The 23,766-nt window shown below is 24.6% G+C and overlaps 1 protein-coding gene across 4 annotated transcripts; it reads right to left on the bottom strand.

Annotated features, from left to right (window-relative positions):
* Nucleotides 1-732: 732 nt before the first annotated feature.
* LOC112597181 (dopamine N-acetyltransferase) lies at nucleotides 733-21,950 on the bottom strand. 4 transcript variants are annotated; one of them, XM_025343132.1, is made up of 5 exons: nucleotides 21,795-21,950; nucleotides 8,283-8,417; nucleotides 2,073-2,295; nucleotides 1,505-1,787; nucleotides 733-1,123 (listed from the first exon to the last, which is right to left on the bottom strand). In XM_025343132.1, the coding sequence occupies exons 3-5, from the start codon at nucleotides 2,263-2,265 to the stop codon at nucleotides 925-927; spliced, it is 675 nt and encodes a 224-aa protein (XP_025198917.1). In that variant the 5' UTR covers nucleotides 2,266-2,295; nucleotides 8,283-8,417; nucleotides 21,795-21,950; the 3' UTR covers nucleotides 733-924. The 4 variants fall into 4 exon arrangements, with proteins under 4 accessions (XP_025198917.1, XP_025198925.1, XP_025198934.1 ...); XM_025343140.1 differs by lacking the exon at nucleotides 21,795-21,950 and adding an exon at nucleotides 19,707-19,782; XM_025343149.1 differs by lacking the exon at nucleotides 21,795-21,950 and adding an exon at nucleotides 19,707-19,780 and having other exon boundaries at nucleotides 8,283-8,414.
* Nucleotides 21,951-23,766: the final 1,816 nt, after the last annotated feature.

Below are 23,766 nucleotides of genomic sequence, written 5' to 3'. Positions count from 1 at the left end.
ATGGCAACAGTTAGTTTATTCCTCGTTACTTAAAAATAAATTATCAATAGTTATATAGATAAATTATAAATATCCTTAAATATAGATATCGACTCTAAAAAAGAAACTTCTATTTCCAACTAGAATTATTTTTCGAATGCAATTATTTATTATTGAATTCAAAATTAACACGTTTATTACAGATTATAGTGAGCTATGATACTTGATGACAAGGTTAACTATATTTAGAGAAATTTCTTCGCTTTATTTATTTTTATTTGTATGTATTTAAATGTATTCTGCTGTTTTTTTATAAGTATAAACATTTTAATAGTTATAAAAGTCCATTAAACGTATTAAATATTATATATTTATATATAATGAAATAATAACATTTCCAATATTTATTTAATAGGTATTAAATATTAGTTTTATTATTTTAATATTTTCTGTATTATATTTGAATATTTATTTTTTTTAATATACAATATCATAATCAATAATACAAATAACAAAAAAAAAAAAAAAAATAATAATATTTATGATAATGATTATAATAATAATAATATTAATATTAATAATAATAATAATAATTCGCTTAGTACTATTTTTATGAAATATGGAAATATATCAACTTTAAAGATATAATTATTTTATACATTTCGAATTAGAAATTTATCATAATGTAACAATAGACAAAGCAAAATAATTAAAATATCTTTTATATAAATCAACAGTCATAAATAAAGTACTATAACATAATATATAATATTTATACTTGTAGCTTATAATTTTGATTTTTCGTTGAACATAATTATCTGGTACAATTTAAACAATTCAAAAATTATATACAAAAAATACAATACTGGTAACGACTAATGATTATTATTTTTTTATTTAAAAGAAGTGGGCCTGCTGTGTAAAGGTTCAAATCAAATGGTATTATTACAAAGGTAGCACAAACACTTTAGCACCTCTGTGTGGTGATTGTGTTTTAAATACCATCTCACCATGTTCGTTAACGTAATCGTTGTAGGCCAGTGAATAAATGCACTGAAACCCAAGTCTTTCGACTGCTTTAGCAGAATAATGACTGGTACACTCAACGTAAATCATTTGACAACCCATTTCCAACGCATATTCTCTAAAAATTAAAATTTAATTTCAATATTATTTATAATTGCATACAGTCAAATAAATATTTGCTAAAACATACATATAATTATATTCCATTGTTATAACGCAGATATTTATAATTTTTAATAACATTTTGTTTCAATAAATCAAAGATATGTAGCACAATTTAATACATTTTTTTATACCTAAATAATTTTTCATTGGTAATAAATAATATTGAACACTGTTTTTATTTCAAATTAAAATTGAAATATGGCCTCGTCCATATGCATACAATTTTTTAGTTAAATTTTTGGCTTGGGAAGAACCGTAAATAGTACCTAATGAATATTTATCAAATGTGACATACCTACATGTTAGTATGTTAATAAAATTCATTTTTGCATACTTAGTTTTATCGACGAGCGCCTTGCATACTCCTTGGCCTCTATAAGCTTCATTCACTGTAACAATTTTTATTTCCAATATACGATTTACATTTTTATACTGGGTAAACACGTCTGCTTCTCGTTTAATTTTGTCTAAGAGAACCACAATGTCCTTAAACTTCAAGTTTGCACTACATGTATCACCATCTTCCTCGTCTTCTTCTTCATCATCTCTATGCATTATATTGTTCAAAATCACACCCATTATGTCACCAGTATGAGATACTGCCATAAATGTCATTCCTGAATATAAAAAGTTAACCAATATAAATACAAATTAATCGAAGTCTATGATTTATATTTAAGTAAAGGTAAAGTTACTTTGAAGAAAAAACTTGTTAATACATTAATTTATTGTTATATAATAACTATTGGTTTCTAATATGTATATTTTAAATATTATATTAAATATCTTCTAATTGAATTCTTTATTTTTAATTTAAATAATTTCATAATTTTAAAAATTTAAGTTCTAATATAATATGTCTACAACTTATGAATTATAGAATCGATCCATATTATTTTTACCATATTGTAAATAGCTGATACAGTAGTTCTCAAGTTTCGCTGCTGAATCTGTTTCTTCCAATAATTGTATCGCTACGTTTAATGGTTCATCGCGGAAAAAGAACTTTCTGAGAAAAGCAGCCACAGTATGTTTATCTTTGGTAGTAATAGGAACTATGCTATAAGTAAATTTTGCTTGGTTTGCTTCATCCATAATGTTACTGTGGTAGATTTTTTTCTGAAACTAAAATACAAAAATATTATTTTCAGTAAAACATATTTATTGTTAATACTTTTTTTTTCGTTTTTTTTTTTCTGTTAAATTTCGTATTTATTTTAAATACATTACTAGATAAGTAATATATAATAATATTACACAACAGCAATTGATTTTAGAAAAAATATTTAATGTATTTATTATATAATAAGCATAGGAAACGCCTAATTTTCATTTAAATAGAATTAATTGAACAAAAAATTTTTTTATAAAATTATTATAAAATTTTGTATAATTAAGCATTTGGCTAGTGGGCATTGGACTAATCATTTAAAGTTTAGATTGTAGGAGTTTAATCAAAAAAATATATTAGATATATATATTTTTATAATAAACATTTGAAGATTATATTGTATTTTAAAATAAATAAATGGATTATTAATGTAAATGTGATGAAAAATTTTATTTAGTATCGTATTTAAGACTAAACGTTTTTTAACAAAAATATAACAAACAATTTAAAATATTTTTATGTATCAGTTTAAAATTAAAAGTAACCGTTTTTTAAGTTGCAAGTATAATAATATCAACATCATTAAAATATGCTATAAGACAAGACTAAACAATGTATTTATAATTAATTTATTGTGTAAATACAAGTGAAATTTCCAATCTAGTATATTTATTAAAATTATTATAATCAGTGTTTATGAATCCCGGATAGAAAAAATTAATAAGTAAAATTTTGCATGAAATTGGAAAATTTGAAGTTCATAAATCAATTATATGTAATTTGAATTATGAACAGGGATTAATAATTTTCTAAGCTCTTTTCAATTTTCAGTTTTACAGATTGATTACTTCGAATATTAGAATAACATATTATTTAGTTTAAAAAGACAACAAAATTTAACAATGGCTATATCTATTCAAATACAAATTTGATTTAAAAAAAAAAAAGGATACGTTAAAAAATTGTGAAATTCTTAAAAAAACCGCATGTTTTATAATGATGGGTATAATTGTATAAAACTCAAATATTAATGATGATTAATAAAAATGAATATAAAATTGTATACCAGTTGATAAGATGAAAGATTGATGGCAAAGCCATTATCAATTTTGGTTGAATATGCCATTTTTCGCGAATAATTTTCACACTATTCAAAATATACGAAGAATCACAATTAAAGTTATAGAGTACAACAACTGAACTCCGACGACGACTTTATGTGCCTGAATTTACAATTTCCATTCTTTATATACTTGGACAAATCATAGAACATTGTACACGCCCAATATCCTAATGCATACAAACGAAATCCAGTTCTGAATGATTATAAAATTAATATAGTTTAATGCCCTTAAACAACTAAACAATGTATTTGTTGTCATAATATTTTTATTCAATGTGAATGTACAGAAATAAGATATAAATCTTTGTTTTACAAACTTTTTGAAACGGAACTCTTTTACTAACAATAGGTATATTTACTATTCGGAAGTCTTAAGTAATTCACTGTAGGTCACGCATTTATTATACCTTTATTTTCTATATCCTGAATTATACGCTATATTATAATTCTGTCACTTGTAAATAATAATCGTGAATCTAAGGGTTATTTAAGAATAATTTACCAAGGTATTTTTCAATTTATATTAATATAAATAATCTGTATTTAAAGGTCAATACATTAAAATGGTAACACTTTATGTTACTTTAAAATGCATATGGCTGTAGCCCATAAGCGCAAACTATGACCCAAACGCAACCCAAAAGCGCAAAAATAAATATTTCATAAGGGCAAAAACATAAATAAATAAATACCTTTTAAACAAACCATAAACGTAAATAAATTTTACAAAAATAAAGTGTATTTTATAAGTTAGATATAAGCTTATACTATATAAATTGTATAGTTATCTTAAATGATTATCAACCTTCACCGTAATTCGTTACGATAATACTAAACTTCAACTGAACTCGATCACTTTTGATGTATTTTTAAATCATAAAATGACTATATATTTAACTAAAATAAATAATTAAATTTAATAATTAATAATTTTGAAATTAAATTTATAGTGTAGCGGGTACAATATTTATTTTTGTGCTTTTATTCCACCACTAAGGTACAAAAGCGTAAAATGGATTTGCACTTTTGGTCTATAGAAAAAAATCGACGATTTGCGCTTTTGGGTGTCACTGATATATATTATATAAAATTAGAGCTGTAAAATATAAATCTAAATGTGATTGCAGGTGTATGTGAATTACTCACACATTTATTATAGTGTTACATAAAGTTACTTAAATTAATTACAAATATATTTACATTAATAAATTTGTATTTAATCGGTTAATTATACTAAAACTACTAAAAAACTAATTATTAGTTCTAATGTTATCCCGATACAAATAGGTATAATTAGTGTATGTTACAGACATATTAGCTCTTCATAAGTAATTTTAGATTTCTAAATTACCACCAAATGTAATACCTTTTGACTAAAGTATATTAAATTTTTATACAATCAACAACGTCATTAACATTTGAACCTTAATAACTGATGAATTTTATCAAATATATACATATAAGTTTATTTATATTATTAAGTAGTTGTTCTAAACTAATATTTAATGATATTACTTATGCAATAATAAATTAATAAAAATAACTATTGAATTTATTAATTATCTATATTTTATAAACAATTATTTAATTATAAGTTCTAAACTTAAAAATTTTATAAATAACGTAATATTTAATATTATATTGTTTAGAATGTATTCTACACTTACATAATAGTCGTAACAAAACTAATTTAACAAAATTATTTTTATCAAAATCCGTAGTAAATATATAAAGTGTCATGTTTAAGGGACTGCTTTTTTTCTTATAATTTTATATCACACGATAACAGTAAATTAATATATATAAATAAAAGTGTCTAAGCTAAAGTGTGTTATCTTGAAATTTTAGTCTTTCGTTTTAAATATAAATATTACATGGTTTCGCCATTTTATAAACATTATATTATTAATTGTATAACCCAAATAAAAAAATAAAACAATTTAATAAAATATATGATAAAAATAAAAATTGCTTAAAGGCTATTCATACTTCATAAATTTATTTGTGTGTGTTTATGTAACTGGAAAGTTTTTTGTATTTCTTGTATCTAAGTGCTTTTATTCAAAATAAATAAATAAATAAATAAAATAAAAATTGTTTGAATATAAATAATATTGATTTGTGTTAACAATAACTAATATATTAGCAAAGTAATACAAAGTAATAGTAAAAAATAGCAATAAAATAGCTTAAAATATTTATTCATTTAGATTGAGAATGTTTAAGAATTTAAGAAAAGGTTATAATACGATAATATACATCCAAGGAGCTTTAATACTACAGTTAAAGTTAAATTAGGCTAAAATGAAAAAAATGAAAAAATAATCAAAGATATTTTTGAAAAAATTATACATTAAATTACAAAGCATAATGTTTTCCAAAACTTTAAATTATTTATGATTTATCTGCAGGATATTCATAAATATTTATTTGTTATATATTTTCACTATAATTAAACTATAGAAAAACAGTTATACTTTTTTATTACTATTTGAATTTGATTGAAAGTAACTATTTATAAACAATGAATTGATAACTTTGATTTTAACTTTTAAACATTAAACATGATTGTAATACCTTTAGTAGTGAAGGCCGAAAAATATCGCAAAATCATACTTTTACACTTTGCCCTATTTTCTATTGGCATCACGATAATGAAAGTCACGATTAAAAAAATAATCAAAAGGTAAATAATAGGTATTTTATACACTGATGCAGTAATGTTCCAGTTGCATAACAAGCCCTAAAATATTGAGCTATAACCACATAAGGAGAAATTTATTGTACTTATTAGTGAGGGAGAGAGGCTGAGATTATTATACATATTAAATTTAAAGGTACTTTATGGTTTACTTTGCTCACAATTATTAATTCCACAGAAAAACTTACGTTTTATTTGCAAAAAAATTAGTACATAGATACTACACTAAATACTTTTCAGAAATTTAACCATAAAAATTTTGAAAATTCTTGAATATTTTAAATGTATTATAAATTTCCAAGTATAAGTTATTAAAAATTATTAAAACCAAATATGCCAAGTAAATGACAATGCTCAAAAATAATTTCTTTGCTAAAAATTATTATTTTCTTCGTTATATTTTAAAGTATAATTTTAATTTTATACATACATGATACATACACACTAGCTGTATATGAACAAACATAAAATACGATGCTATATCAATATATTATTTCGGTTTTAGTGTAAGTTCATTTCATGGGTAATTGGCATCAATGTACTTAGATTTGTGAACTAACTAAACCAAGATGGACAATCTTTCCGTGGTAAACTGAATATTTTTTAATGTGGTTTAAACTTCAAACCATTCTCTAAATTTCTTAATATTTCTAAACACAATTTTGGAAATTTTTATTAAAATTGGTTTAGAGTTATTGAGTCTATAAACTATAATATAAGAGACATTTTTTTTGTTTTATATTTTAAAAACAAATAGGTGCTTAATAAATTAAATACACAAATCCCATAGCAACGCATGGGAGAATGGCTTTAGTCTATACCTACCATTTTTTCTTTCATTAATGATATCCTTAGTGGTGCAAAAAACACACTTTAAGAAGTGCAAAATAATTAAGAAGTCGGTAAGTGGGTAGGTGATTGGATAAAATAATAGAATACTGCAGAGTTTCAAGTCTTTTTACTAAAATTTTATTAAACACAAAAATCAAAATAAATTATTTATATTTAAAATGGTATATTTGCACATAATTATGATTAAAAAAAATAATGTTCAAAGGAATGGTAAATTGAAAGGGGTGGGTTAATTAAATTATATAAATTACCTATTTCAATTTTATTCTAAGTTACTGAGCATAATACATTATACAAACAAAAAACTATTTGTTTTTTATGGACCAAAAGGAAATTCTTGTGTTAGCCACCCTATATAGCAACCTATAAAGAAATTAAAAAAACCTAAAAACAACCACTGATTCTTAATAAATCAAAGTAATATTTGTATACATTTTATTTAAATCAGTTTAGTAATTTCTAAGATTAACCTTTATAGATAATAAAAATGCATTCCTAGAGTATTTATATATACGTGCTCAAAACATATTTATTTTAGTACAATATATCAGTTTTATTTTAAAAACTATAACCTGATTATAAATTTATTTTTTTTTTTAAATCTTTTTTAATATTTATATTAGAAAGGTCTTAAAATCTATTTAGATCTATTTTAAATCATATCTATGTTTTATTTTACGCATGAGCAGAACGCTCACATATGGTTGTAATTATTAGTAATGTTGAGGCAATCTTTAGAAGTTAATTAACATTTAGGTAGACATTTGTAATTCACAGACATCTAAGTTTTCTATTTTTTCAAGAAAAAATCATATTTTTTCAATTGTTAATGTAAAATAGTTATGTTGCATTTAAACACTTTATATTTTATTTATACTTTAAAGTTTTGGTCGGATGTTGACGCTGAATATAATATAATCGAATACCGATTAGTAAATTCAATTAATTAGCTTAAACAAAATTAGACTGTTTAAATGATAAAAAAAGCGCAGATAAAATAAAGGAAATGTCATCTCGCTTCACCCACCTTAGCACAAGTTATTGTTGAGTTATTATTTTTGATTTTAAAACTATAAAATATATTATATTATTGTTTATAATTTTTGTAACTTCCATTTCATTACAATAAAAGTACTAAAAGTGTTTTTTTAAAACTGATTAAGTATAAATATATTATCGTTTTTGCGTTTAATTAGATTTAATTTGCTATCAACCACTACTATCAAAGCTAAAGATGAAGTATATTTTCTAATATAAAGTGTCTGTAAACAAGAAAAAAAAACAAAAAACAGTGGGACCTTCTGATGTATAAGCACTAAACATACCTTTAAGCCAGTGTTTCTTAACTTCTTTTACTCGTAGAACTTTTGCAGGAGTTTGAACATTTTATTTTTTCTTTAGGTAGTCAGTTATGCAGACATATGTTTTGTATACTTAAATGAGTTGATCGTTGGACACTTCTAGAACAAGAGTATCATCGATACACACAAAAAAAAATTAAGACAGTTTAAAAATAAAAATTATTAAGGAACAGAACAGGTACCACTGAACCAAAAATAAATGCTACGTAACAACTAACAATATTGTTATGGCATTATTAACGTTATATAAAACAAACATGTCGTATGTATATGAAAAGGAAACGTCCTAATGATTTGTGAGCTATTGTAAGTTCGAATCATAATTCAAATCAATTGTATTATTTGTCAATTGATCTTTTTCCAAATTTCTCACAGAACCCTTAAGTTTCGCGGAACACCAGTTGGGAAACACTGCTTTATACACAGGTCTTGTTTCGCTATTGATGCATTTTAATGGGATCATGACGCCGAACCGACAACCATTGGCCCAACGAGACATCAAGATAACACGATATTGGTTCGACAGGATATTAAACCGAAATATTTTTATTAAATAATGATTTTATTCTACCTACACTTCACCGTCCTATTCTCATTGTAATACATCTGAAAGTTATAAGTGTTTTGATACTTTTGAAATTTAACTAAGTACTTATTCAGTACTCTACTTATGTTAGGTTTGACGTAACAAGTTCAGAAAGGAGGATATTACTTTTTACAAAAAAATTATATAAGACGTGTGATAGATAGTTATTATGATCAATTTTAAGATGCGAGTAGAATGTAATTAGTGATTAAAGATAGAGTTTAATATCGTTAAAAATGAAACAAAAATAAAATGAAATAAAATAAAAATAAACAAAATAAAATAAAACACTTATATTTGAAGTTTTTATAGCATAAGACTTTTATTATTTTTTATCATTATTATTTTTCTAAAAAGGTATTTAAAACTTGAAACTATATAAGCTCTCTTTATTTTATTTATATAAATTATATAGAATATTAGAATGGTTGTAAAAACCTAACTTATCCTGTAACTAATTTAAATTAATTAAATGTTATTTTATGTATAATTATACTTTTTACTACAGATTTGATAACAAATGTTTCCTTAAACGTAAAGAACACTATTACAAGTATAATAAAAAATTGCGAATTTTATCCTTGTATTACAAATTTACTTTTATATCCAGTTAATTAACATTAACTGGATATAAAATCTTGGCATTTATATTAATTTTAATATTTATATAATATATAACATTCGATAATAAATCCATTTTAAATGAGCACTTAAAATACATCGGACATCCTATTATTATACTACTATATTATATTTTATATATTTAATATAAAAATACAAATTTGTATATAACGTATAGTAGACCAGGTTTCGATCAACAGATAAATTTATTCTGCATAACATTCAAAGATTTATAATTATTATACTTTCAAATTTTAAAACATCAGCTTGAATGATTGGTTATATTAGTTTTCAAAATTTAAATAATTATTTGGGCGTAACTAAATCATACGTAGTTTTGTTTAAAATGTTATATCATTTCCCGATTTATTAATCTCGTCCTCGAAAATTGCAAATTTATGTACTCAATCAAACTGAGGCAGTGCTAAGGTCAGCGGAATTTATGTTGATAATGATAAAGTTACCGTTCACCTTTATTATTGTTGTTTCGGATCCGGTCGGCACGTGCAGGAGAGTTTAAGCAAACTCTTATTGCCCATACATATTCTACATATTGAAAGTGTATTATTATTAAATATAAATATTATATTATGCGTAATGCTTCGTAAACATCGTGTAAAGCAGTCGTAACCAAGATCTGTTTTAATACACGTTGGTTCAACTAACGAGAGTTTTGTGATCGCGTGACCCACACAACAGCATGCGTATAGACATGTCCACGTGCTGTATTTTACTTCGTTTATTATGTTGTGGTGAGTAACGTGATAAGGTGAAAATCCTGGTTCAAAACATACCTTAGTATTTTTACCGCTCGTAGCGATAACTGACACTGAAACGTTCCGATATACTTCTAATGTTCATAAATCATGCTATATCAGAAGGCCATCAAGGTCATCTTAATTCTTAAATGATATTAATGTATATGCATGAAAATATGTTTTGTATGCTTTTTTTAAAAAAAAAAAAAAAAAAATATGAAAAATGTACATTAATATTGCATTATTTCAAAGGGCAAACTGATAATGGATGCGAGAACTATAAAAATTGAATTGTCTCATACAGTGTTTCCTAAATGCTAACCAAGTTTTTTTGTATAACTCGTATTCTGAAATCTAATATTATATAGTGCAAGACTGTGAACTCAAAACGTGTTCATCGTGTACCATTGAAGAGAAATGTTTACTGTTTAGCATAATTTTTAATTTTTTTTAAAACTTGAAAATGCATAACTCAGTGAATACTTAATTGTTAATAAAAATGAATAGTTTAGCTTTTAATTTATTTCAGGTAAGACTTACAAATTTTGACATTGAAAAATGTTTAATTTAAAAAAATTCTAAAAATTCTTTATAAATTAATAAATTTATTCTATTAGAAAAAATTAATCAATTAATAATTTATCTTAAAAGTAGCAACATAATTTAACATTATCCATTTGTTTACAAAAAATAGCATTTATTTATCCTAACCTTTATTTAAAGCACCTTAATTTTTGTAATGACCTCTAAATGTAAGTAAGTACCTTTCATAACAATATCAAATTAATATTAAATATACTGCCGGTTTTTGTCAATGTGTTCTGGCTTATTGGCTGTTAATAATTTGGAAATTATAGTACTTTGTTTAAAGAACTTTATATTCTAACCACTTTCACATACGTACAATAAATTTAATTAATCATTGAAGTGTCATCCGTTTATAAAGATTATATAAAATATTGTGTAATTGAAATTAAAGTAATTCTACTATTTGTAATTTTCCAATAATAACTATACAATTATTTAGACATTAATTATTATTTAATACTACTGTCTATTAGTAATATTGTTAGTTTTAATATTATTTTTTTTTATAAAAACGATTTTCTTATTAGTGTAAAGATAAAGAAAATAACTGTTATCAAGAATAATATATAAGTATATCATTATTTTTTGAGGGTGGCTTTGAGTGTTTTTTTTTTTTTTTTTTTGTAGGGGCTAAGTCCCCTCACCTTATTTTTGCTACTTATCTACACACACATATACAAACATTTTACGTAATACAGAAAAATAAATTATAAGTTAATGATCCTCAAAAATATACTATAAAGTAGAATGATAGGCGTCCCCAGAAGGGAGGGAGGCAAGACGCGACACTTGCCCACTTAAAATTTTAATTTTTTACCTAATTGTAATAATTTAATGTAATAATTTTTGAGTGCATTTTTTAAAAATTTTTAAGTCATCAAGTTTTGGGGCCCTAGTTATTAATATTATTTTATTACAATATCAATTAACAATATTTTTGGTCTTCATTCAAATAAAGACCAGGTAACATCAATAGTATTATAAAATTATTAATACCTTTATAACTATTATAAATTAATACTGACATGTAAATAGTAAATAGTATAAATTTCGTTTAAATATTTTTTAAATGTTATTATAAATGGAAAATTATAATTTAAATAATAGTAAAATGTTTCAAATGCTAACTTAATGTATTATTTTTAAATTATAACAAAAATCATTTTTTTTTTTTTAAATAACGTCTATTTATAACTCAAAAGAGTCTAATTTTATAGAAAATAATACTACATGTAGAAAATATATATATATGAAAGTTTTAAATCTCCACAATTAATGTTTTTGAAAAAGTACTGAAATTTTTGCTTTTGACCTCTTCGATATACCAACTAGATGTAATTTGCGACCAGAAACCGCCTCTAAAGATGAAAATCAAAGCATTTTTATTGGCTCAAAAAGTGATGAAAGACAAAAAATACACACATGCATGCATATACATTCTTTGGTCATTGGTCCGCTCAAAAATAAATTTATTTAAATAAATATTTATTAATATGTCTTTTTTCATTGATTACTCCTGGATATTTTATTTCTATAACTCCCTATCCCCTAGTTAGTAAAGTATAGATAAATCATTATCACTTTACAAGTGCAAAATAATATTTCAGTCTTCCTCAATTCTATTTAGATGGACAATCAATTGAGTTATAATAGAAATATCTGCCATGGGTAATGTAGATAGAATTTAACCAAGGTTAAGTTAAGGTTTTCACAAAAATTACTTCCTATATTTATACTTGTCATTTTGAAAGCTGGAACCCGATTGAACAAGATTGCAATCAAACAATAGGAACCCAAAAAACAACACAATTGAGCACGAAAATAGGTGCAATTACGTTGCTACTTTGTACCGTAGAATATTATTATTAAAAAACAAAATATATTGAACATAAATATTTATAAATAAAAATCTGTTTTTGATAAATGCAGCAAATGAGTTTGTATTATACAATAGTATAAAATTATTTTATACAAACGGTATAAAAAAAATTAAGATGTTATTTTTAGTTATTATTGTCATAAATAATATTTTTATTATTTATTATTATCATTTCTAATTGTAATATGTTTATTTAGCATTCGTGTGTTAGAAATTACTTAAATCAATTTTATTATTATAATATTATTAATATAGATACAATGAGATAGTATATAAGTATTAATTATAGTTTTCGATATATTTCTATTTAAAAATTTAACATAATTAACAGGTACTTTTATTTATTTAAAATTTTTAAAGTTAAGATAATTTTTTTTACTAAATTTCTAATATTTAATATAAGTACTTATAGTACTTACAAGAAGTAAAAAATTTAGAACTAAACAGTTAGTAGATATGTTTATGTTAATTGATAGATAATGAGGTAACTTAAGTCCGAAATTATTTTGAAATTTATTAGGAAAATTTATTTGTTATTTTAAAAATATAATTTACTATGAAATATGAATTGTAATTAAAATATTTTAAACTTAAATCATCTCCAGTTACAACTCACCAAGTAAATGAACTTATTTTGAATTATAGTTTTCTATCTATCCCAGTTATTTTCGGCTTTCATGGGAACACATCGATCGATAGAAAATCTTTTTCGACTAATAAATTAGCTACCTATTAGTAATCTTTGAAACGTACGTAGATACTACTGAAAATCTGATAACACAATATTTATTTTTTTTTATCACTCCCAATCGAGCTGTCAAAAAGCTCGGCTAATAACGACTGTGCTCAATCGGGTATCACTAGTTTTGAATACTTGTTATAATTAAATTACTTTGGAGCATACATTTCTAAATTATTGGAAAAGGCACAGTATCGTAGTTTGTCACTGTAACGTGTATATCCACGTGAATTTACATACAAAAACGCAAGTCGTAGAACCCAAAATCTATAACAAACGTCCCTCGGAACGTAGGTCGATTACTGCCACTGTTAAATTATTGCCAATCATCGAAAATAAAATAAAACATTTTATTTCATATTTGACTAAAGAAAAGTTAACCAATTACACATAAATACATGTACAAATATTTAAATATACAAATAAATGAAAATTATACATAGATACCGATAGAAAATTTTGTCTAAAGTAAAAAAGTACCTCTATAGAAAGATAGATAAAAAAGAAAGATAGGCATGCACAAAACGAATGTATAATTCTTATTTTAAATTAAATGAAAATAGTATTTTTTTTTTTTTTGTTGGTATTTTAAATCAAAACCACGAAAAAGATAACATAAAAATTTTAAAACTCGCAAAAAGTAAGCACTAAATTTAATCGTTAAACTCTGGATAATTCGTGTAAAATGCTGTGTAAGATTTTACATCGAAAATTATGCGAAGAAGATATTAATAGCTTGACTACCATAGACACCATGTATATAAATATAAAAATATTCACTATACACGTTTAAATATGATTTTAAAGTTATCTAAAAATTTAGAAAAATTTTATTTGACTCTTTAAATTTAGCAGATATTAAAACAAATCAAAATGAAATATTTTTTCTCATAAATAATTCAGAAAAAAAAATACTATACTATTTTCAACACAAACTAACTTAAAATATTTAACTAGATGTGACGTTTTATATGGTAATGATACGTTTAAAAGTTGTCATAAATTATTTTATTAACTATTCATTATTTATAGAGCTGAAAATACAAATTGTACGATACATCACTAGTATTTTTTTATTAACAGGCAAAACTACAGAAATATATAAAATGCATTTCCAATTTAACAGATAAAATGAGTAAATTAATTTGACTTTTACAACGCACAAAATTTACGCTGATTTTGAACAACCAATACACTAAAAAATTTCAGAAATTTTTCCATAGTAATACGTAAAGGCTATCATTTAAACTTTGTAAACATTAAAACAATTGGGTAAGTAAAAATTTTTAAGAAAATTGTAAATAGGAAAATGTTTAAAATTGTTTTTTGGATTATTTGTCTTAAAACCCGAGGAGGTTCAAAAAAAATTTTCTGAGAATCTCATAGATATAAAACTAAGTAATCAGCAATATTACAATACGCGAAATCTGACCCAACTAACCCTGTACACAACTCGGTTCAGTTGCAAAAAAAAACTATGCACGTAATTTGACCTAGATAATAATTTTTGAACGCAATTCGGAAACACTGATACATAAGTGTTAAAGTAATAACAACATTTTAAAATAATTCAATTATATTATTCTAATAGATAATATTTTTATAATTGACTTTAAATTGAACGAGAATAATACCTATTGTTTATTTATAATTCATAGTATGAATAATTAATTGATAGTGAAGTAACTGTCAACTGATAAATATTATTTCTTAACGATAAGTTGATAATATACTTATGATTACGCCGTCCGCCTATGAAGTCATTATTATAATCTTTTAACATAGATAAGAACAGGACTGTATTTATATTCCTTATTAATGTGTTCCTTTAATCATCTAACAGTCACTTTAAGCGGTTAACCAGGTACCTAGTTATACTGAAAAGCATGATGAACAAAGTACATTTTAAAGATTAAAAGTTTTTAATAAGTATTCAGAAAGTATAGATAAACATACTCTTAAAAATGGAATGTACTAAATGTAGAGATATCAATTTTCTATTTCATACATATATATTCTTATGATATGTATGTGAATTATTGGAAAATAAAACAACAAAATAATTTAACTAAGGAAATCAAATTTAAATCAACAAAAACGTTTTTGACTTTTTGTGAAGAAAATAACCAATATTGATTGTGGCATCGTGCGAATTATTAACTTATACAAATAAATAGAAACTCAGTACATTTTTTTTTTTTTTTTTTTTTTTTGATAAAACGTTGAAACCAAAAATCTGAACTTTTAAATCTAACAACAATCCAATAAGAAGAACATAAAATCACGTCCTTTACTCAATTGTTTAAATTTAACCAATAAAGTAAAAAGAGGTACAAATAATCGTAAATCATTAAAAAATTAGCAATATTATATTTCAAGCTTATAAGCTTTTATGTGATTACAAGTTAAAATAATATCTTAATAGATACTTAATAATTAATAAATAATAGTATAATTTTTGAGAACATAAATCGTATTAAGTTATTATTCATCAGTATTGTTTATTATTAATCATTAATTGATAGAATTAAAACTAAAGTTGTTTTTTTATTAATACTCTATGATTAAACGACTATTTAATATTAGTTTCATATGATTTTATAAGCTCGTAAAATGAACCAATGTAATAAGATTATTATAATTTCCATTCAAATATAAAATTATAACCCACCATATATTATTTTTTTTTTTATCATAACTAAATTAAATTTAAATACAATTTATTCTATAAACTATTTGTTAATTAAATTAAATTTTTATTGCTACATGATAATATGATCACGATTTAAATTACCACTAAGTATCACAACTGGGTGATTTTGTTTTGAAGTGAATATTTTAGAGAGCTTAAATACATATTTATTTATGATTTCCAAATATTTTTACACTTTTGGTATGCAGAAGTGTTATACTTATATTTTTTTTAAATTGAAACACAATTTTTTTTTATATATATTTAGATTTATTATTATTTTAACGTTTTTTATGTACCTAAAAAGATTTTTTTTATTTATAAAACTGACCAAGTTATAGAATTCAAGATTTGAGTTTATGCATAATTAACGTGTTTAATGAAATTTTCATTTAAAACCATTGTAAATAATAAAATAAATGTTTAATTTACTTTATCTGCTTATAAATAATAATTTAATAATATCGTGCGTCATCCAGATGAATATCTCGACTTTCGAGTATGTGATAATTTTTATTCAGCTTTTTCTACTATTATGCTTTATTTTCCATGGATCCCCCTCCATACCTTCTAGCGGATCCCCGGTTGAAAAACACTGTAATAAAGAATACATGATACACACTATATAGTATATACATTTTTGACAAACAAACTTTTTATTTTTTAATGTTTTTAATTATTAATAAAAATTTTGAAATTTTGAACTTTTGATAAATAATAAAATAAATCTATATATTAAAATAATTAATAAAAATAATGCTGCTAAAAATTGTTTTTCAAATGAAATGAGTATCCTCATTATTGACATACGCGTATATCGCACTTTTTAATATTATAAAGTTGACCTTTGATGTGATCGCCGCATGTTATTTATATACGTAACGTGTACAAACTACCTAGTCCTAGTGATTAAAATAATATAATAGACATATAGTTACATAAATTATAATAATACTACACTATATGGATATAATCGAAAGAAGAAAACGCCGCCAAGTTTAAAAAACTTTTAATTTATTTGAATTTTTCTACGGTTAGAGATCGTTTGATAGACAATTGACGGCTGGTTTCCGCATATAGTCATCATGTGTTTGTTTCCGGGTGATCGTGACGTACCGATACCAAAATTTACTTAACTGTTCTTGTTTTTTTTTACAGTGATTTGTCTTTCAAGTTAATAAATTTTATCTAAATACAAATTAAAAAATAGTACAGTTTTCAATACCAATGAACAAAATATTCAACTTTTTTGATTTATGTTAATGCAATTTTGGTTTTTCATACGTTTTTCTAATAAAAGTTCAATTTATTGTCATCTGAAGTTTAAATAATAATGAAATTAGAAATCTACTTAAATTTATAGATTTTAGCAGTTTTTCTACTAAAGTTTTTAGTTATTTTGTAGTATTTAAAGAATATTATTAATTATAGGAACTTATTGAAACTTTTGGAAAGGTATTATGTATATTATTATTTTCTATACATAATAAAATATTCAAAAGATTTAAACTCATTTTAAACTATTTATATTACAAACCTATTTTTCCCATTATACGATACAACATATTGACTTACCAATTATTGGCAAATGGCAATATTATAGTATCTAATTAACAACATGAACACATAAATAATCTGATATTTTTGTCAATTCTTACGAGTAGTTCTTTATATTATATTATTTATAAAATGATGAATAACTAATAGTTATTTGAATATTATGTAAAATATCTTTCCGTTCAGAATAATTTTTCGTTTACAATTATTATTAAATCAAAGTTTAACACATCCGTTTTAGTATCTTACTCATTAACATAGTACACTTGTTATTAATTATATAGCAGAGCTATTTTTCCAGTGTTTTAAATATAATAACTTAAAAATAAAAATAATCTTTTATAGATAACAAATCTACCTCTGCCCGTTCAAATATTTCTGATTAAATAAATGTATAAAAATAAGCAAGATTTAGTAAATTTCTAAAATTCTTAGAATATTTTTTATTCTAAATTACTAATAATTACAATAAGAAGTATAAAATGTATTTTTTACACTCTATATATATTTGTCATTTTTGTTAAATAACTATACGTGATACAAATAAAGTAAACAAATTATTTTAGTTTAATCTACTACACTCATAAGATATAAATTACATTTTAAAATTATAATTTTTTTTTTTTTAGTATACTTTTTTATTTTTTGACATCATTATTGCCTTATGAATAATAGTATTAACAATATTTAATTATTCAGTTAAACATTTTAGCATTAGCACTCTATTTTTTTTAAAATAAATATTTTGAGAAATATGTTTGCAAAAATCATTAGTCTACTTTAGCATTAAATATTTAAGGTATTGCAAGCAACACATGATGTATATTGTATACAAATTAGATACTTATAATTTATCATAATTAAGTTACATTTAATAAATTGGGTTTGAAAAGTTCTATTATGCCTTAATTATATTGGATGCGTTGGCCTTATTTAAAAAAAAAAATATCTATAGATAACCTACTACACTAATAACCTACATTTTAATTATATATTTTTAGTTATTTATAATATTATTTCCATATTTCATAATTTATTAAATGTGAATTAATAATTATATGTTACGTCAATTTATTGCGTTTATCCACGTTAGTAATATTTACTACAATTTTAGTTGATTATTTTTTAAACATGTCAGTTTATAAATTATTTAAAAATATAAAGTGACTTAATCATTAAAACGCAATTTATATTATTCATCAGCAGAACTCATAAGATATTGTTCTCAAAAATGCCTAAATAAGCATGTAATTATACCTACACTAAAAACTAGCAAGTATGCATTGAAATATGCTTTAAAAATTTTAGAAATATGTATTTATATGAACTAAAAATATAAAACTATGTACTATTTAAAAAAAAAAATAAAAACAGAAATAGTCGAAAAAACTATTGTAAAAGTATCAAAAAAATGTACACTTATTTACGTACCACATTAATTAATGACTGCTGCGTTTTATTTTTAATAACTTTAAGGTTGTGACAATTTCCATATATTTTATACAAAGCAAAAATATAAATTATTGCATTTTTCATCAAATGATGTCCAAAAATAAGCTAAAAATGCCTAATAAAATAAAAAAACGCATAAATATACCAAATAGGCAAAAAACCTCTAAATATGAAAAAAATATGCGAAATAAAACTTCACATTCTTAACCATGGAACCTTATCTCAAAATTGATTTCTATGACATCTAGTACTAAATACGACTTAGCAATATTGATATGTAAAATACACGAACTCATGAGCCATGTCCATCAATCAGTGTATCGTATAAATATTATAATAGATATAAATGATATAATAAATCAAATAATTGAATGTCAGCGTGTTTATAGATATTTTATCTATACGTAATTTAAAATCTTTTCTTTATAAATTTATAAAAATATATTAATTTCTTAAAATGTTAAATTTTAAACTAATATATACATACATTTTAACTCTGATAAATAATTTACTTACGTTTAAGTAATTGAGTAAGAAAACAATAACGTTGACAATTTATTACAATCGTTAGTAAAGTACGTAACTGGTATATTTTTTAAATAACTGCTATAAAATACATAATTGAAATCGCTTCTCTTTATTGATTATCCATTTATTCATTGTTTCTTGTTTTTTTTTTTTTTTTTACTACTTACGGGCTATACGTTGAAAAATATATAGGTACTGCCTGATAGTTTATGACATAATATTATTTATTCATCTGTGCAAATATAATATATATAGGTACTACAGGCTACAGCCTACAGTCTAAACCATAATAATTATATAATACGTACCAAAAGACAAAATATAAAACATAAAATAAAAAATGTTAACCCGATTTTAATTAAGTTAAGTAATTTATAATACTTAAACAATTTTTCTTTATTGTAATTAGGTAGGTCAATACCTAAAATGAAGAACATACTAACACAATTCCTGGTTTTAGTGTGATTTAAAATGTAACGATAAAATTCGAAAAATAGATTGAAGACTTTAAAATCTTATATATACTTATACTATTAATATCCTTTGTAGTTAATCGGTTAGACCTTAAAAAGCTTACTCTGTTAATGCAATATTTGTCCTAGTTAAGACCTTTGCACGCATTTCCTGAAACTATAAATTTTCCCCAAACCCCGAACATAATATGAAATCTAAATAAACTAACATTATATTACTTTAATATATCTAAACAAATAGTTATCTATTACTCTAAAAAAAATAATAAAAATAATGTTGTGAGAAAATATTTGTAAGATTATTATACAAAATAGGCAAAACAAATTCCATTACTAAAATTTTAATAGTACTAATATAATAATTAAAAACTTATTTATCTATTTAGTTATTGTACATGAATTTTGAGTTTCCGAATATTCTTTTTTCGATAATAAATATCGTACAATGTATGTTAAAACTCACAAATTATGTATTCTTGTATTAATAATTAATAGGTATCTAATAATGACTCAACAACAAAATAACATGCAAATGATAGTTTTATGATAATTAATTTGTTTTAAAATTTTTCAAAGCTTATGACTAAAACATAAATATTTGTTAAGTACGTGCAATTGAAAATCATTATTAAGTATTTAAGTTTTATTTTATAATTCAAAAAATATTTGTAGTTACAAATTTTAAAGTATTACAAATATAATATTTGATTTTCATCGTCAAGCTCATTTTATAATTCAACAATAATTATTTATAAAAATTGTTTTTGATTTTAAATCAAAAATAAATGTAGAAGTTTTTCATTATATATTTATATCTATAGACAATAATTACTTAAGAAATATTAAATTTGAAACAAAATACTATGAATTAATTAACGATAATTTTTAATAGATGCTCAACTTGTGATACACAATAGTAATTTCTTAAAGATTAAACAAATTAATAATTCTATCTCATGATTTCCAGTATGTTTGAAATATCTTCATTATTAAAAATCATATTTTATTATACATTAATACTAATGAGAAATAAATTACAATTTTATTAACGTTCATCGATTATTATAATAATCCTAAATGAACAAATATAATATATTTTATTGTGTGTTAATTCTACCTATTATATGAAAAATGTTTTGTTTAAATAAAGCGTGTGATATAATCTATATTATTATTTATAATTCTCTAATTTATCGCAAATAAATAGGTTACATAAAAATGTTTAAAAAAAAAATGGGTAGTCTATTTAAACACAATATATTGACTTAACAATTTAATATAAAATTTGATTATGTATTATATTACAGTTGAAGTCACAAAATAACATGCCAATGAGACTCGAACTGCCTAAGACTATCGTAAACTCACAACAATATTGGCATAAATAACAACGTGGTCTATTCTACTATTCTACTGTTTTATATTTGAATGCATTCAGCAGCTACAATCGGTAAGGGTTTACCGTAAAAAAAAAAAAAAAAAACAAAAAGTAAAACAATTTTAGCAACAATATAATACGTAATAAATACCTAACGTAGATACCTACGAAATAAAAAATAATTGTACAGAATATCAACGTGACTACATGCTCAACGGATTTTACCTCAAAACGCGCGATCGGTTTAATAATCTGTTGATCTGTCGGCGAGACACCGCGACGTGATAGTACAACGTGTGACTATAGGGTACGAGACGGCGTTTCGCGGAGTAGTGACGAGTGAGAGAAGAGTGAGAGAGGAGTGATACGAGCGCCGCAGTGAGAGAGTCGTCGCGTGGCGGTTTCGAGTACACCACCGGCGTGATAGGGACAGGAGCCAAAATATAATAATAATAGTAATAATAATAATAATAATAATAATAATAACTCGAGTAGTACGCGCGTACTATATAGCGTATAATAGTGCAGCTGTGGTTGTGACGGCGATGGAGGTGGTGGCGGCGACGGCGGCGTCGGCGGCTCTAGTGGAGGGCGGTGGTCTACTAGTGGTGGCGTACTACTGGCGGCGGTGTTTCGATGATAAGCAGCGTCGTAGTACTACGCGCTGGCCTGACGTCCGGACGCTGCAGGGATCCGCGGGCCGGGCGCGAACAGGGTAGTCATGACTACGCCAGGGCGTCTGTGCTGCCGTCGGCCCGATACGACCTTGGCCGGGATTGATTGCACGATTCTCCTTAACGGGGGCGCCACGGAAATCCCTTTCACCGCTGCCGCCACCACCGCCGCAAAGAGGCTTTTTTTGATTGCCACCCGCGCGCGCATATGTGTGCGTGTTTTTCGATCGGTATATCACCCACCAGTCACCACCCCGTTGCCGGACCCGACAGCGAGACTTGAGATTCAGCTCGTATATATTGTATTTACGTGCGCAATCAATCACGTGCAGCAGCAGCACGCAAACACCGTAATCATATACGCACCCCGCCCGACCCCGGATCGCCTGCCATCACGCCGACCAGCTCGATCGTGGAGAAAATTTACAACGTTCGTGACAACGGGCGGACAGACCGCCGCCGCCATCGATAATACATAGCGCGTTGTCCGGCTACACAGTTTCCAGTCGAATGGTGAACACGGACGTGCTGCGACGATCGCGCCCAATATAAAACATATACCTAACACCGCCCCAGCTTAACGCCAAGAAAAAAGTCTCCCGATCCACTTAAAAATTATTGGAAAAATAATTTCAATATTTTCCTTAGAGAAACATTTCCTTTTTTCGTTTTTAGTTAAAAATAAATTAGAGAATATAAATAGAAAAAACGCCACATGATATAGGACTATTATTAACAAATTATTTTGTAAACTTTTCCCCCCCTCCACTCGCCAATAATTACACCAGATTTATAATGATGGATGATAATGCACTTGCGCGTGTTAGCGAGCGAGCAGAAATCGCGTTCAGAGTGAATTTACGCGATTCCGTGATGTATTATGAACTATTATAGATACATTAATGCATATTATGCGGCATTATAACTCGCGATTAGCGTTAAACCATTTATATTACACTGGTGTACCAGTCCCCGACACAGTGTTGGGGTAATGTGAACTTTACAATCGTCACACGTTGCACGATTCAAATCGACGGGATGACACACACGCCCATATCGCCGCCCGTTGTCGACCTGTTGATCCCCGTGTCATCATCCCCGATTATGACAAACGATGACAAACTCGTGCACCTGACAATATAGCATTATAATATTATCATAATTCATAACCATGTATTTAAATCGTATGTTACTACCCGTGAAATACCGAGACGTGTAGTCCGCGTGACTGATACCTATACTCCTATAGTCCTGCAGTCCGGTATAATATTATATCGTTGGAAATACGAAAAAAAAATGTCGGATCTCTATTTGTTTTCAAATTAAGTAATGTTCAACATTTATTGTACAGAGTTACTTCAAACTTAAACATTTTCTTTTTTTTTTTTTTTTGTATGAATTGCTTTAAATTTAGTATCTATTTATTATCATTTTTAATTTAATTTATTAGCTATAGTAAAATAATCAAATACACAAATAATTTTATTTAAAAATAAATTAATTAATAATAGAGCAACTTAAGA

This window comes from Melanaphis sacchari, unplaced genomic scaffold, assembly GCF_002803265.2.
Source record: "Melanaphis sacchari strain LSU unplaced genomic scaffold, SCAv2.0 Contig0_pilon_pilon, whole genome shotgun sequence".
Taxonomy (NCBI): Eukaryota; Metazoa; Arthropoda; class Insecta; order Hemiptera; family Aphididae; genus Melanaphis; species Melanaphis sacchari.
This window is presented reverse-complemented; position numbering and strand designations above follow the sequence as displayed.